Source organism: Muscardinus avellanarius (assembly GCF_963383645.1).
Source record: "Muscardinus avellanarius genome assembly, chromosome: 12".
In the NCBI taxonomy this organism is placed as follows: domain Eukaryota; kingdom Metazoa; phylum Chordata; class Mammalia; order Rodentia; family Gliridae; genus Muscardinus; species Muscardinus avellanarius.
Genome location: NC_137798.1, coordinates 64,784,802 through 64,802,068, shown reverse-complemented (window position 1 = coordinate 64,802,068; position 17,267 = coordinate 64,784,802). Strand labels below are relative to the sequence as shown.

General features: G+C 42.9%; 1 protein-coding gene across 3 annotated transcripts in view; it reads left to right on the top strand.

Moving 5' to 3' along the window:
• Positions 1 to 17,267, top strand: part of RTN1 (reticulon 1) — a gene marked incomplete at both ends in the record, with an annotated part of 233,372 nt that overhangs the window by 200,791 nt on the left and 15,314 nt on the right. The window contains one exon of one of the 3 annotated variants that reach the window (XM_080706860.1): positions 5,588 to 5,648. The exons of the other annotated variants lie outside the window; for them this stretch is intronic. Within the exon in view, the coding sequence (XP_080562986.1) occupies positions 5,588 to 5,648 (61 nt within the window). Of the gene's footprint in view, positions 1 to 5,587; positions 5,649 to 17,267 lie in introns of those variants that run through there. 3 annotated transcript variants of the gene reach the window in all.

The window sequence follows — 17,267 nt, the reverse complement described above, 5'->3', positions numbered from 1 at the left end:
ATAATGGAAACTCTCAGGGACTCTAAAAGTAGAATGACATCTTAAAAATGTACTCTTATTGATGCATTGTAATTATACACCAGAATGAGGTTCAGTATTAGAAACGTGCGCACAGGCAGAACTTGGTGTGCTGCTCTCCAGATGACACCCTGCTCCCTCTCCCTCTTTGTACATATTATTGAAGTTGATATTGAAAAATTTATATATAATCATAGTATTATTTGAACTGTTTTGTCTCCTTTTTCCCCTCCCCACTTCCCTTTCCAAATCCCCTTCCACTATTCTACTAGTATCTTTCCTCTTTTTTGTTTTTTTGTTTTGTTTTGTTTTGTTTTGGTGGTACTTGGGTTACCCAAGTACCCAGAAGGAAGAAGCGATATGCATGAAGGAATGCTAAGCATAAAAACTGTATGGCTAATGTAGAGTGATTATAAAAGAAAGACAAAACAAATAGAAAAAGATAGGACATAAAGTATGGGGAGTGGTAAGAGTAAAAGCATTCCCAGCCCTCATGTTTTTGTTTTTGGTTTTTTTTTGTGGTACTGGGGCTGGAACCCAGGGGCTTTCTACCTCTGGGCTATACTCCCAGACATCTTATATTTTATTTGGAAACAGGGTCTCACTAAGTTGCTGAGAGCCTCACTAAGTAGCTGAGGCTGGCTTCAAACCTGTGCGATCCTCCTGTCTCAGCCTCCCAAGCGCTGGGATTACAAGCGTGCGCCACCACGCCCAGCCATCTGCCTTTTATTTATGCCTACTTTTAAGATTTTTTTCTCCTTGTCTTTGACATCTTGAAGTTTCACTGTCTATGGGATGGAGTATTGACTACTTATTTGTCTTGTTAAGGGCTGACTGATTGACATAAGCCCCATAATTTGTCTTTTATCAATTCTGGAAATTGATAAAAATGCAAATTGTATAAATTATTCAACTTCTCATGTTAGTACAGTCCTTGAAACCTTGCGGTGCCTCCTCCCTCATTTACTGAGAGTATTGCAATTCAGGCCCGGCACAATCTGGCCCTTGCACATGTCTGTAATTAAGTCTCCTGTTCCCTAACTGTGCCAGGAAAGCTCCATCACTCAAATCAGTGATGCTATTTCCTGTTCATAGGTCAGTTATCACCTCCTTTTGGAGCCTTTCCTGAAACCTCTTCTCTCTAGCCATCCTGTTTTGGGTATACACTCTTTCCTGCCCATATATCAGTTGATTACTTTTATTATTTATATGTAAATCTCTCCCCACTAGACTCACATTCCTGTTGGGCAATCCTCTTTGTATTTACAGGGACATATAGTATGAGCTCTATAAATGTTTTGCAGGTCGAATGAATGACCAGTGAATCCAGAAACAAGAGTAAGTACTATGTAGTTTATAGCAATCTTATAACAACTAACTATCACACATGAGAAGCACCTAACACATTATATGTACTAGTCTGTGGGTTCAATATCTGCTATTTGAGCATTATCTTGGTACAGTGGGTTTTGTACCAAATTGGTTGTCTCTTTAAATTCCCTTATTCCATATGGCATGAAGAAGAGTTCTTAGTGTTCTTTGATCATAATGAAGTGTATTTTTAGTTCTGTGCCTTTACTTTCAATTGTTACACTTCTTGGAGCATTAAAAAAAAATCAAGGTATTCTGAGAATGCTTGGTATAATTTGACAGTTATTACAGTCTGTCTTGAAAACTCAGTGCATTTTTTAATGCTCCTCTCCCCTACATCATAATGCTATTCTCCTCTTTCACTAGGTGTCTGCTCCAATCTTACCTTATAAGTCTTTACTGACTCTCCTTAAAAAATAACAAACTTGCACCCACTCCCATTCTCTATCCCCTTTTTCCCACTTTATTTTTATTATACTTGTCTACATATGAAACATTATGTACTTAACACTTTTATTATTATTTGCTCCCCACCCACTCACACATTCAAAGATCTTTGCTTTTATGCCTAGAACAGTGTCTAGCGCACAGTAGGTGCTCAATAGATATTTGTTGAATACATGTATTGGGGTAGATGCCAGCAATTCTCATCAGTAAAATCCTGGTGTGAGAGGAGACAGACACCAGACAGCCACACAGCCACTTGGGCATGCCAGCGCTGCACATTCATCTTGATTTGGGATGAGATCACAAAACTTGAATATTTTGCTTTTCCTACAAACAGACTGCTTAATGCATGATTTCATCCTGAAAACTAAAGAAATCACTTCCTCTCCTGGCAGGCACCTAAACCAACTTCTGAGCTGGCTGTATACAAAGCCCTTCTGTTCTCTCCTGGTTTAAAGATAGTGGCAGTTCCTGCCTGCTTTTAGCAAGCTTTCTTTTGCTTTCTGCTTCATCACTAAAGAAAAATTTACATATCTTTTCTACCCATTTTATCGTTTTGATCTTGGCAAGAGCTTTCAATTAATACTGTGTGGGCACTTGCACAAAGAAAGCACTCATTTACAATGCAGATGGAAAATAAATTCTTATTATTTCACAGAAATAAACATCCAAAGCTATAACTTTTTTGTATATTATGAGAGACAGACAGACAGACAGACAGACAGACCAGAGATGAGAGGAGTTGCTGAAGGTCACACAAGTAACTTCAGCAGTACAGGTGAGTTCGACACACACGTCTGTGTGTCCTGGTTAATCGATCTTCACGTTGTGCTGTGCTTGCCTTCCGAGTTCATTTCGGGTTCTCTCACTGCCGACGCACTATTCTTAAGCCTCCCCATTCTTATTTCACTCATGGGGATCTTGTCTGTGTTTTGGGTCATCTTACTTCCTCAACCTTCAACTCTCAGACTGCTGTGTTTTCATGTGCCTCGAGCTTCTTTCTCCAGAATCAGCAGAATTGAAAACACTGTGGCCTTTCAACTAAGCTGGCATTGCAAGGTCAGCTTTGTGGCCAGTGGAGGTGCGCAGACCAAGAAGTCAGCCTTCATCTGCCCTCCACTTGAGGGACAGCTTGCCTCCGCCTGCTGCTGAGCAGACTGGGAGATTAGCAAGGCACGGTACTGCTGGTGATGCAGTAGACACTTTGGGCTCTTGTATTTCTCTGTGGCCCCTCTCCTCCTGCACTGAAGGTGCCTACTGGATTTAGGATGTATGGCTGAGGCTATCGTTGGACCTGCAGTGCCTCCTAGTGGCAAAGGCTCCAAACATTTCCAACTGAAGCTTGGCTGTGGCAGCAGGAGCCCACCTGACAAGCCCTGGGCTGCCTTCCCCTTCCTCCCAGTCTTGTCCCCACACCATGCATGGGAATTTGGTGCTGATCAGCGCATCATCATGGACCAATCTTCTCAGCTATTTGCTGGCTGCATTTCCAACAATGACCATGACAGTGGAAAAAAATGGGAGGGGGCAGGAGATGAAAAATTTAAGTCACTAGGTCTCTCTCTAGAGGAGGTCGGTTTGAAAAATGCTTGGTAATAATGTGCTCACGGCTCCCCCCCCCCATTGTCCCCATGGGAGCTCCCATGCCCCCACCCCTGTAGGATGCGTCTGCTGCCCAGAAGTGCCTAAAGCATCCCTCTGTAGTCATACTTATTAAGCTTCCTCAAGAATCATTTCAGAGACATTACAAAGATACGTAGAGAGGCCCCAGCTGGTTTCTCTGCAAACTTGTAGTCTGAAGGAAAAATGCCTGATTCCAAAGATCATATTTAAAATGTCTATGCTTCATAAAAATGAAAGATAATTATGTCTATAAGCATAACCTTGAGATTACAGCCCTTAACTCCCCTGCTGGTACAGAATGTGTCAATACAGATTTGAGTCCTGAACTAGCAAGGAATCATGAAGGCTCCAGGTCTCCATGAGGGAGCGAGAAGTCCCAAGTAATGGGTAGGGACACGGCATGACAAAGCCAACACCAAGGGGGAAGTTTGTTTTTGGTGCCTGGCAATTCTTCTTTTGATATGCCCTTGAGGTCCCCAAGGCCTCCCCTGTCCTCATGAAGGAACCTTCGTCCAGAAAGTGCCCACATTCCAGTCCTTTCTGTTTGCTCTATCTTCCTTTCCCTCATCAAAACACCTGGCCAAGCCGGGTGTCCCGGTGCACACTTGTAATCCCCGCGTTTGGGAGGCTGAGACAGGAGGATTGCACAGGTTCGAAGCCAGCCTCAGCTACTTAGTGAGGTGTTCAGCAACTTAGCGAGAACCTGTTTACAGTAAAATATAAAATAGGCCTGGGAGTATAGCCCAGAGGTAAAAAGCATCTGGGTTCCACCCCTAGTACCACAAAAAAAAAAAAAAAAAGAAAAAGAAAAAAAGAAACCTGGTCAGGAACCCAAGGTCTTATCATATATTCTGAGGAAGAAGAATTTTATGCTGAAATTTGCAGCTCTCCCTCCCCCATTGCTAGCTTCCTTATATTGGTATTTGCATTTTTTTTTTTTTTGGTGGTACTGGGGTTCCTGGAAGCCCTTCTCCCTCCGGGGTACACTCCCAGACCTATTTTATATTTTTTTTATTTGGAAACAGGGTCTCTTAAGCCAGCGAGGCTGGCTCAGAACCAGTGTGATCCTCCTGTCTCCGCCTCCCAAGCGCTGGGATTACAAGCGTGCGCCACCACGCCCGGCCGGCATTTGCATTTTAACTGGCGATTTCTGAAATCCTTAATAACTGCTCTTGGAAACCAACTTTGTCTCCCCAATTATGCACACCATCTCCCTCCATCACCCCAGGGCCCAATGCCAGAGATGGTGGCATCACTGGCACAGAATGCCCTTTGCTTCCCTGCACTGTCTGAACGCCCCCACGACTGTCCATCCCTGGACTATCACTGCAGTGACCAGTGACCCCAAGTGTCAGCCCGAGGGCTTCCATCTGGAGGCACAACCTTCTGATACCAATTCGTATTGTTTGACTCTAATAGAACCAGAGTGGAGGGGCGACTAAAGACACGCCCAGCTCCGAGGGACTGGGCACTAGGACTGCTGTCCGGCAATGGTTGGTTGCCAGCCCAGATCCTGGGTAACTGTAATATTCCAAAGGAGGGGAGAATTTGACACTTCTTTGGAAGATGCCAGGCAATTCAAATTCGCCGTGGCCAGCATTTTTTTTTTTTTTTTTTTTTTTTTTTAGAATTATGGACTGGAGGGGTGAGTGGTTGGTGGGGGACGACTAGGGGACACTATGCCACAAGCCTGACATTCGTACTGTCATGGGGTCCAACAGGTTTCTAAGACATTCTAGAGTGTACACCAGCCCCTGGTGTGGCGGCCTCCTGGTCACCCTGACTCCCACCCGCTAACCTCCAGCTCTCCTTCTCCCAACCCTTCTGCGCTCAACGTCTGAGCCCTCTCCTCCGGGGGGCCGCCGGCTTCTCCCTCCCAAGGGCGGCCCCGCGGCTGGGCCGCGAGCATCCGGCCCGCATCCCCGCGCGCGCGCGCACGTCGGCTCCAGAGCCCGCACCCCGGGCGCGCGCACGGGCGGCTCGGGGCCGCGCACACTGCGGCGCCGCGCCCGCCCCTCGCAGCTCAGCTCCGCCGTCTGCAGCCCGTGGCCGCCGCAGCCAGCCCGGGCGCCCCGCCGGAGAGCGAGCTCAGCCCCCGAGGAGAGCAGTGAGCCCCGGAGCCCGCGCCATGCAGGCCACCGCCGATTCCACCAAGATGGACTGTGTGTGGAGCAACTGGAAAAGTCAGGGTATTCTCTTTATTTCAGTAGTGCATGCCTGCGGCGCACGCGAGACCCGGGACCCGGACTCGTCCATTGTGCATCACTTCACCTGTGGGACCTATGCATGCTTTATGCTCAGGAGCTTTCGGGGATGGGGGGGGGGGAGTAAACCTGTTATTTCAAAAATCAAAGTGGATGGTGCTTGGTTTGTTTGTTTGTTTTTTCTCTCCTTTTTTCTTTAAACCCCCCGTTCACCCTTTGTTGTGTTGTTGTAATGCTGCTATTTTAAAGAATGCATCCTTTGCCTCCTCCGGGAGCTCTTTTGGCGGTATCAAGCAGCACTTGTTTAATCTTTTCTCATCTCGTGTTTAAAGTGGTGCTTATTTTCCACGCAGCCCAGTCCATTCATTCCTGCCGAAAGATTGAAATCTCCTGGCAGAAGCATCCACCGAGAGGGCTCTAGTGCATCCTTTTAAGGGGGACACACCCATTTCAGGGTTGTTATTTGTGGTCACACAAAGGAGACTGGAAATGTAGACTAGCTTTCCAAATTCTGAAAGTATGATGGCGTAGCCACATACCGGGATGGCTCATTTGGAAACATTTCCGTGTTTTTATCTGTCATCGGAGTCACCTGTAACTGTTATTTATTAATTATGGGTTTTTGTGTAATAAATGGAGGGGAATAAGGAAACAGTGGCGACGGCCCTCTGGTAGAACAGATTTATTTTGAATCAGTCCATATTAGCACTGGGTGTGGCCACCCTCCAGCCTCGCTTGGATTGCTTTGCAGCCATTTTTATTCAGCCTCATCCTTCACACATCCCTCTCTCCTTTGTTACATTAAAATTCCCTTCCGCACCTTGCTCACGTAGACATGAGGAGAAAGAGAAAAGGTGCAAGAATGAATTGTGGGTCCTCGACTTGGGTGTTTGTAAGATGAAATCTTTTGATATTTAACAAGTCAGGTTCTGAAGAAGGCGCCTTTGGATGTAACCTGCAGGGTTTCGCAGCATCCCTCAGGGGACCTAGAATCTCCGGAGCAGCAGCTGATTTTTTTTTTCGTCTTGGCATCATCTTCCCCTTGTAATTTTATATCACAGAAAGAATAGGATTTCTTTTCACGTTTAATGTCTCCATGGAATTTTTCTTCAGTATAATTTTTAAGAAAAAAAGTCAACATGAATCTCAGAATGAAAAGCATGCTGGATTTGCCTCTTGTGTGTTGGAGTGGGTGGCAATGCAGTCTACTTCAGATTGTGTGGTTCTCTGGGAAATATGACTGTCAAGTAAATAGATGGGCCATACATTTAAAAGCCAATAAGTAAGAAATGTCTGGCAATTGAGGAGCGTAATTTTTAAAAATGATGACAAGTACAGGGAAGAGCATGTGTTTAGTATAGAACACAGCTGTGGAAATTCTTTGTAACATTTCATCCTCATTACCTGTTTTAAGCTCATCAGTTTATTTTATATACACACTCAACAACTATGGCTTCACCTAAATCCAGTTGGACATAAAGATTGGTTGTTAGATCATGATTATGTGTGTCTTCTTAACAAAAGTAGATACCCAAAGATGGCACGGTTTCTGTTTTTACTTGTATAAATAAGATGTGGGACATTTTTTCATCACAATCCTGTGTGTTTTGCCTCAGTTGACTTTCTGGGGTTTAAGAAAACACATAGACATTTATAATCAGAAATTAACACAAACACCATAATTTGTCCACGGAAGGCACTCACATTCATGTCCAATGTGAGGCTACTTGCAAAGATTAATTCAAGATCGTTGAGGATCTCTTATACTCAGTGACCTTTGCTCATCTTCAGGACCGTTGGTTTCCTTCTGTTAGGTAGAACAAAGCCATTATCTTGAAAATTGACTAATGACTAACAAGGCAGGTGGGTTTATTGGAACAAAAGAGAATGGTAAGTAACAAGCGATGCCCTTTTTCTCTCCACCATGGAAACTTTTCATCTAAATTAAACCTACACGATTTTTTCTTTACCATTTTCAACATCTATTCTTCACTTTTGTTCCCTTCTCATCAAGAAAAAGAGAAAAGATAGTTGTTCTTACCCTGGCTGCACATTAGAATCACGTGGGGAGCCTTAAAACACAAAGGATGCCTGGTCCCCACCCCTAGAGATCCTCATTCATCTGTGCCAGAACATCCGTATTTTTAAAAGTCTCCTCAGGTGAATTTAACATGTAACCAGGTTTGAAGCCACCACCATGCAATAATTCTTAGTATGCTCAATCTGTAGGTCAGTAGAGGTCCTGTTACAAATGGTGACATGGGTGTGACTAAGAATAGCTGCCAACACAGTTAAAAGGAGTCAGTGCAACATTGTTGATAATGTCCTTTGGAAATATTAGATGAAAGTTTTCCTGGAGAGTAAATAAACAATACATACTTTAGGTTCCCTCCATATTATTTGATGGAGAAACTGCAGCGATTGAATATTACATGGAAACTTCCCTGAAATAATCACAGTGTAGTACTCATGCAAAAGGGGCTGTGTATGTGTGTATATATCTTATTAACATGTATGATCTCAGCTACAGACAAGAATGAAGAGAGCCACGTTATGTCTATATTAAAGTAGAGGGGCTAAAGTTTACCTTATACTATATTACACAGATTCTGCTTCCAATTAAAAAAGAATTATACTACTACCACCAAATACTGGTTAATAAATCAAAGCATGTTCTACCCCGAGCAAACAAAATAAGGTAAAACAATAATCTAAGCTCGGTCATACAGAACGCAATGATATTAGCATCTGTGGGCCTCTTGCTACGTGTCTGACTTACGTTATTGTGGTCAATCCTCTCAAATCCTATGATGTGTAAGTATTATCCTCATTTTGCAGGTGACAGCTAAGGCTTCTGTCTAGGCACACTGCTCACAATGCCAGAGGCCCTCCCTCCTCAGTGTTCTGCCATCTGCTTTGAGGTTGACGGCTTTTTCCCCAGTGACTTTTCTAAAGATGTGAATTATCAGTGTGATGGTGATTGTGTGGGCTTAACAACCCTCATGTTTACAAGTTCTCATTTTGCCAAACATCTCCCTTGAAATATCCAATTTACTCTTGGACATCGCGAGGCTCATAGAAGCTAAGTGACTTGCCCATGATTTTGTGGTAAGTGGCAAATTAAGTAGTAACGGTGACTGTCTTGGCTTCAGTTCCAGAGCTCTCCCCATCTCAGTACTCACCACCTGTCCAGTGAATGCCGAGTTACAGAAAATGAGCTCCTATCTACTTCTAAGATATTTTCGCATAGGTTATTTTTTAATAAACAAAACAATGATTAGCAATGAGGCCGTGATCTGGTCCGATTTACACTATTATTGTCACCACCACCATTGTCATCAATTCTTCATCCCAAATTCTCTACTAATATTAACTGTGTCGGTTGCTGTCCTAAGCTCCTGTGGCATACCCTGTCTTCATTTAGCCTGCATGAGCTGCCTCTCATTGTGTAGAAGAGAGAATAGGGTGGGAGAGGGAGCCTTAAGGCTGAGAGGATCATTATCATGTCCCAGGGCATAAATAGGTCCTGAATGCAGGGCACTGACCATAAAGCCAACATTCCAGCTGGGCTTGGTGGTGCAAGACTGCCTGTAATCCCAGTACTTGAGAGGCTGAGCCAGGAGGATCATAGGTTTGAGGACAGCCTCAGCAAGTAGTGAGACTCTCATCAATCTAGTGAGACCCTATTTAAAAATAAAAATTAAAGCTGGATATGGCGGCACATGCTTGTAAACCTAATACTTGGGAGGCTGAGACAGGAGGATCATAGGTTTGGGGCCAGCCTCAGCTATTTAGTAAGGCCCTCTGAAACTTAGTGAGACCCTATTTCAAAATAAAGAATAAAGGCCGGGCGTGGTGGCACACACTTGTAATCCCAGCATTCAGGAGGCGGAGACCTGGAGGATCACGGTTTGTGGACAGCCTCAGCTACTTAGTGAGGCCCTCTGCAACTCAGTGAGACCCGGTTTCAAAATAAAGAATTAAAGATAGGGCAGGGGGTGTAGCTCGGAGGTCAAATGCCCCTGGGTTCCATCCCTAGGCCTGGAAAAAAAAAAAAAAAAAAAACAAGGAATAAAAAATTGGGGTGGGGGGATGTAGCTCAAAAGTAGAATGCCCCTGGTTTAAATTCCCAGTATGGCCAGGCGTGGTGGGACACGCTTGTAATCCCCACACTTGGGAGGCGGAGACAGGAGGATCGCGCAGGTTCGAAGCCAGCCGCACGTGCTGGCTTAGGAGACCCTGTTTCCAAATAAAACCTATAAAATAGGTCTGGGAGTGTAGCCCGGAGGTAGACAGGCTTCCAGGAACCCCAGTACCACCACCACACACACACAAAAAAAAATCCCCAGTATGGAAAAAATTAATTAAAATTAAAAATAGGGCGGATGTTTGGTAATATGGGATGTTACATGCTATATCCTAGAGCTAAAAGCCAGCTCCACCTCCCACTTACCTGTGTGTCGGCATGCTGTACTTACAGCTTCTCTAGCATGTAAATTATTGATGGAGGATGAAACACTCTCCAGAGAGTGTAACCTAAAAGCAATGGCTATTTTACAAAATAAAATATTTTGAAAATTCTATGCTGATGTACAGTGCCCTATAGGAATACTGTAAGGTAGTCTGTTCTGAGAGGTGCTAACTTGAAACATTTATTAACAAGCCAAGCATCCCAGAATACACAGAAGACGTACTTGTTTTAGCCACAGCTTTCAGAATATCACCTTCAATTTTGAAGATAATTAAAATCCAATACTTAATTGGATAAATAAAATCCAGTTTCTTCTCTTTTTTGATCCAATCTCTAAGTTATTGCATATTTGGCCCATGTATTATTTACATATTTTCATTTGTCCAGTTCTTATTAAAGTACAGGTAGCATTCAGAGACACGTGTCTGCCTTATAATTAAGATCACAGTTTGAAAGGTAAGAGTTTGACATTGTGGTTTCTTTATGAAAACATCCTCTGTCTAGGTAATGGCTTAAAATATTGCTTTACAAGGTTGGCAATTATAATTGCATTCTAAATTTATAGCATATTATTCAAATAAGAATATTTGGGGGGTTAGAACTTTGAAGTATACAATTATATTTTCTCCCCAAATAGAATGTAAAAGAGAATTAAAGAGCTGTATCTTTACCTTCAGTCTAAGAAAAGTTGTCTTATTATTTCATGAAATACAATTCTTTCTTATTTTCTATATTGCCAAAGGGTAGGAGGGAAGGATAACTCCACTACTGCTTACAAGTTCTTTGCCAAAATTGGTATAAATTTTGAACAATCAAAAGTACAAATATAACTGGTTTCTAAGAGTCTATTGCAATTCCACCCATTACACAATGGGCAGGTTTCAAATGTGGTCATATCTACCTCCTTTGAGAAACTGTTCACCAAACTCCAGAGTGGCAAACCTCACATCTAGTAGTAATCAACATCAGGAAAAATATAGCATCTCAATGAATGGGCAGAGGCGTGAAGAGAGAGCATTCCTTTCCCTCTATCTTTAGTATGAGAAATATTTTGATCTTGGTCAAAAACTCTAAAATATTCTTAGCTGGGTGAGGTGGCATATGCTTGTAAACTCAGCATTCGGGAGGTTGAGAACAGAGGATTGTGGTTCGAGGACAGCCTCAGCTACTTAGGCCCTTCGCAACTCAGTGAGACCCTGTTTCATATATAAGATTAAAAAATAGGGCTGGGGGTGTAGCTCAGAGGTAGAATGCCCCTGGGTTCCATCCCCAGTACCAAAAACAAAACAAACAAAAAAACCTCTAAAATATTCTTACAAAAGAAAGAGGACCAACAGCTGTCTACCACCATGGTCCTTATCTATTCCACTACAATGATGAATTTTAAGAAAGTGTGGAACAGAGTTAAGATTTTGTGGCTAATTATGACTTGATGACCAGAGTAACAAAGCTTTGTATTTTAATCTGATCAGAAAGCTTGAAGAGAGAGAAAAAGTACATGAAATCCTTCACTATTCAGGACCTCAAAAATCTTCCTGCCTCAACTATTATGTTTGCAAAGCCTGTTTTTTCCCTTTGATCCCAGTATGCCCTGGGAAGAAGGCCGCTGTAAATGAGCCCGCTGGCTTTGCTAGAGGTTTAGAAGCAGCAGCTGGCTACCTGTCTTCAACTCTGCTCTTTCACTTCCTGGTCCAGCCTTCCTTCCCATCATGGTGACCCTGGGCCTAAGTATCATCATGTCATAGCAGGGAGAGAATGTGAGTGGTAAAGTCCTACCGATTAGAAACAGCAGGAAGAAATCATATTTGCTGCCAACATGGGGAAATGGTGAGGACTCCATGAGCATCACGGTTCTCGCCTTCAGTCTAAGCCAAGGAGCAGCCATCAGGGAACAGTGCATTGGCTCTCGTCTCTCACAGAAGAAACGTACCAGAAATTGCTGTTGGCCGTGGCTTTGATGATCAAATTCTTCATTTCCTTTTGTTCCACCAAAGCTCATTTAGAGTAGAGGATTAAATGCTATGCTCTTTTACTATCTATAGGAAACACCAGGCTTCGTATGTCTTCCCTTGCAAAACATCCACAGAGTTATTGGAACTTCTAGAAATAGTGTTGACATTTTTCTCTCGGCAGTCACATTGGCTGTATTTAGGAGGTGTGAGGATGGGCCTGCAGCTAAAGTCCTCAGCTAAAGTCCCTGCCAGCAGCTTCCCCTCTGGGCTTTAAGCTCCTGGATTACCATATAAAATTTCAACCTTTGTGAGAGGCTGTGTCTTGGTAAGAGAAATTCATCCAGGTCTCTGGATATGTTTTAAATGGCTTAGTATATTGGCTTCCATTATGTCTCTCCTGTTTCATGTAAAATGAGGAAATATTTAAGTAGAGAAAGTCACTTCTGTTTCTTCCTTTTAACATCCATCTCTTGGCGGCATTGTGTTTACCTCATGGACGTTGGTCAGAGAATCTGGCCTCCCACCTCCTTGGACGCTGAGTTGGAGAGCCGAGGGCTGTGTAGCCTCCTTGTCCTTGTCATGGGGCGGCCAGTTATTGTAGTAAGGTCGGTGGAAATCCACTGCCACATAAACAAATGATCCTTTTCTTGGAATCCTAGTATTTCTATGAAGAGAAGTTTTGTTTTTTTTTTTTTAACATTTTCTCACTTGGCCTTTTTTTAACCCCTTCAGTACTAGGGATTCAATGCAGGGGTACTTTACCACTGAGCTGCATTTATTTTTCATTTTAAAATGGGTCTTGATAAGGTGATAAGGTGCCCAGGCTGGCCTTGAACTTGCAATTCTCCTGCCTCAGCTTCCCAAGTTGCTGGGATTACAGGTATGCAACATTATGCCTGACTCCTAGTTGGCCTTTTTAAAAGTAGCATTAACTTGTCATCTATCAAGTGGTACAATGCTATCTAAAATCCTTCCTGGACTGAGATAAACTATAAATATGAATTTAGTAAAATGGTGCAATAATGTAGGTAGTTGTACGCAATTTACTGCCATTTTGTATACCACATTTTGTTTTATAAATAAGATATGACTAGCTGTACCGTTCTCTTCTCAGTTCATACATTTTTAATAAACTTTATGAATACTGTAGCCACTATTGGGTCATATAATTGAATGTGTCTAAAATAGTTTCCAAAGCCAAAAAATTTGGTCTGCAGTAAAGGGCTTTCTAGAAATTTGACAAAGGATTTAATTTCCCTTTAGCTATTAATTCTAACCTCAGATCACTTATTTGTTTTTTCCATTATTAGTTATATTCTGGAAATGAGGGAAACACTAGTTTCAACATCTACTATTAGGATTCTTCAAGTCAGTCAGTTTTGCCTTGATTGCATTGGTTCTTAGACAGGCTGCAGTCTGTGCTCTTCTCTGTGGAGACTAAGATGAACTCACCAAGCACAGTCCATTTGCCAAATCGATAGGGCTCACCTATCGGTATGTCATTTCAAAGCCAATGTGTTACCTCTCAGTTTTTGGCAGTTTTAAATTTGATAGCTAATACATTAACATGCATAATAATACATTAACATTCATGTCCTAGTGAGTATGCATTGCAAATGGATGTTCTGATGTTTAAATTCTCCCCTGGCTTTTTTGTATTAGGAAGAGAGAAAAGCCATCTGTACTTTGTTGTCTCCAAAGCCCCTGGGGGCCATTTGTTGTAATTACAGAGTTTCTTATATTTTTCTTACTTGAGTTCTAAAGCAAATTTATTCAAATACCTACTTTACTAGATTGGGTACGAACTTAGTCCATTTTCTGTTGCTAATAGCACAATACCACAAATTAGGTACTTTTGGTTTTTTTGGTACTGGGGATGGAACACAGGGGCTCTGAGATACACCCCCAGCCCTATTTTTTAGTATTTTTTATTTTTTGAAACAGGATCTCACTGAGTTGGGAAGGGCCTCCCTAAGTAGCTGAGGCTGTCGCCATCCACGAATGGTGATCCTCTAGTCTCTGCCTCCTGAATGCTGAGATTACGAGAGTGCACCACCATATCTGGCTCAGACTAGGTATATTTTAAAGAAAGTAGGCCTATTCTGGTGCATGGCTCTGGAGACCCGTGGTCCAGGGCTGCCTCTGGTGATGGGCTTCTTGCTGACAGAGTCCTATGTGGTACAGGACATCACCCAACAAAAGACAAGGAGCCTGTACACACATGCATGTGTGTCTGGGTCTCTCTTCTTAAAGCCATCAGGACTCAGTCATGGGTGCTCCATCCTGATGATTTCATCTAATTCTAACCACCTCCAAAATGCCCCCATTCTAGCGCCATGATTGGATTTGAGTTCTACTCTTTTTAAACTTTACCAGGAGGGTTAAAACCTAAAGTGAGTTTCTGAGGGGACTGGCAATATGCGAACCATAGCAGGCACCAAACCACTTCCTACACAGACTTGCATCATTCTAAGCAAAAAGAAAAGGTGAAAGGTTGGCATTTACACAGCAGATTGGGGACACAGAAAATCTCAGTCTCCTGAAGACCTCATCACCTCCTCCTCTTCTCACTCTACCATCAGAACTTCAGGCCATCTGTTCCCCTGCACCCCGGCCACACCTAGCCATTGCCTTTCTTCCAGCCTACCGGCCCCCAGCTGTCTGGACTGTCTTGCCCAGCTCAAGTCTTTTTAGGTTTTTGTCTCCTGTGACGTGTGCCTTGTGTCAGTTCACAGCCGTGGGGCACAGGGCAGCCCCGCCAATCAGAGCACCTGTATCTAACCCTGTGGACCACGACCATCTGGCAGCTTTGGCTGTAGCCAAACCTTTTTTGCTGTTTGTCGGTCCTTTTATTTATTCTTCTTGGAATCCTTATCATACTTCTCTGAAGCAGTGCTGTCCAAATATAGCCTGAGCCACACATATAACTTTTCTGGTCACCACACTAAAAAGTAAAAGGAAATAGGTAAAACTGAGTTTGATAATATATTTTATTTAATCCAATATACCCCCAAAGCATTATCCTTTCAACAAATAACCAATATAAAAAAAAATTAATGAGATTTTACCTACTTTTGGAACTAAGTCTAAAGCCCAGTATGTCATTTATATTTGCAGACCATCTCTTTGGGGGCCCATTCAAATGCTCAGTAACCATATATTGTGTGTCCCTACTGCACAGGATGATAAACACCCCATTTTTTCCTACTTTCTTTAAGCCCCAACCCCCTTAGTCTCAGGAAGAGCTCAAGACTCATTCTCCAGTTTATTTACTGCAAGCCAGTCTTTCTTTTTTCCTTCCTTCCTCTTTCTTTTATTTTTTCTTTCTCTTTTCCCTTCCTTTCTTTCCTCCCTCCCCCTCCCCCCTTACCTTCCCCTCCACCGCCTCTCTCTGTACTGGGTATTAAAACCAGGGGCATCATACCTCTAAGTTATACCCCTAGCCCTTTACTTTTTTATTTGAAAACAAGGTCTCCCTAAGCTGCTGAAGGTATCACTAAGTAGCTGAGGCTGACCACAAACCGATCCTCCTGTCTCAGCCTCCTAAGTACTGGGATTATAGGTGTGCACCACCACACCTAGCAATGTGTTACTTCCTTTCTACCTTGATCTGCAGTGACCACCATCCTTCCAGAATCTCTCTCCCATCCTTTCTTCTCCCTTCTTTGAAAAGAGCTATGACTAATTTCATCCTTTCCTGCCTTCTCTAAGACTTTAAAAAATCAAATATCTTCTCTTTTTCCACTACTCCTACCCCTCCTTTTCCAGTAATTTTCCCATTTGATCAACCCAAAAGGCTACTTGCAGCTACTGCTCCCAAGACCACCATCTTCTTTATTATTTTAAACTTCTACCACCTACCCATACCCTTACAACAGGTCTTCCATCCATGATACCCCCCAGCACTGCCCTCTGCAAAGTTATAAATGACCCCCCCCCCAATCTTCAATCCCAGTGTTCCTTTCTCAGCTCTCTCTGCCCCTACTATGTCTACAGCATTCCCCTGGGTAGCTAACCCTTTTCGTTGGGAAATTTCCTTTTCCTTGGCTGCTGGAACCTACACTAACACTCAGGACTCTTTTTCTATAGCTGCACTTATTCCTTCCAAATCTATGGTTTCATCATAAATTGCATCCCTTAGCCTCACCTTCTTGGAGACTTCCTCCATTCTAGGGGCTTCAATCTTCATTTCTACCTAGAATATACCCAAATGTAAACATTCACTCTGTTTACAAATTTCAGCCTACTGCAGGTATTCATCTGAATAGCAATGGATCTGTGATATTAAGGACAATTTTAACTCAGGGCAACTGTGAGGAAGCCTGAAACATCTCTTAACTTCCAGTCTTTTTAAAAATTAGTAAGCTGCATGTATAATTGTAAGCTTTATCTGTGACTTCTATCTTATCTCTGTCCCAGGCTGTATCAAAATGCCTGGTTTCCATGACATCCTGTCACAACCTGGAGGCTTAAAAACCTGTGTCATCATCTCCCCAAACCAGCTCAGATTGCCTATTTTTATCAGTGGTGCCAACCTCTCAATCACCCAACTTTGAAGTGTTGCTTTCACCCTTAATGTGCTCTTCCTCTTTTCTCCCACTGCCAATTAGTCACCATTCTTGTCAACCAATCCTTCACAATATTTCCTTTATCCCCTGCATCTCCTTAACAAACTGTTCTCTACATTTACAAACCATCCCACGCCCTCTTCCTTCACCAACTCCAGTACATCCCTTCCTCAAACTCAACTCCTGCCACCTCTAACAATGGCAAGAAATGTTGGCATTGAGTTGGCATTTGTTTAAGTGAATGTCTGATCATCCCAGCTAGACCTTATGCTTCTTTAAAAAAGGGAACAATGGCTGGGCATGGTGGCGCACGCTTGTAATTCCCGCACGTGGGAGGCAGAGACAGGAGGATCGCGCAGGTTCAAAGCCAGCTGCGCTGGCTTAAGAGACCCTGTTTCCAAATAAAAAGGTATACAAAATAGGTCTGGGAGTGTAGCCCAGAGGTAGAAGGGCTTCCAGGAACCCCAGTACCACCACCACCACCACCAAAAAAAAAAGGGGGAACAATGTCTTATGGTTGCTTGATTCCTATGCTTACTAGTTAATAAATGATCAATGACTATTGATAATCACTGGTTTTCATTTAAAGAAAAAAAATCCCCTTTAAATAGCT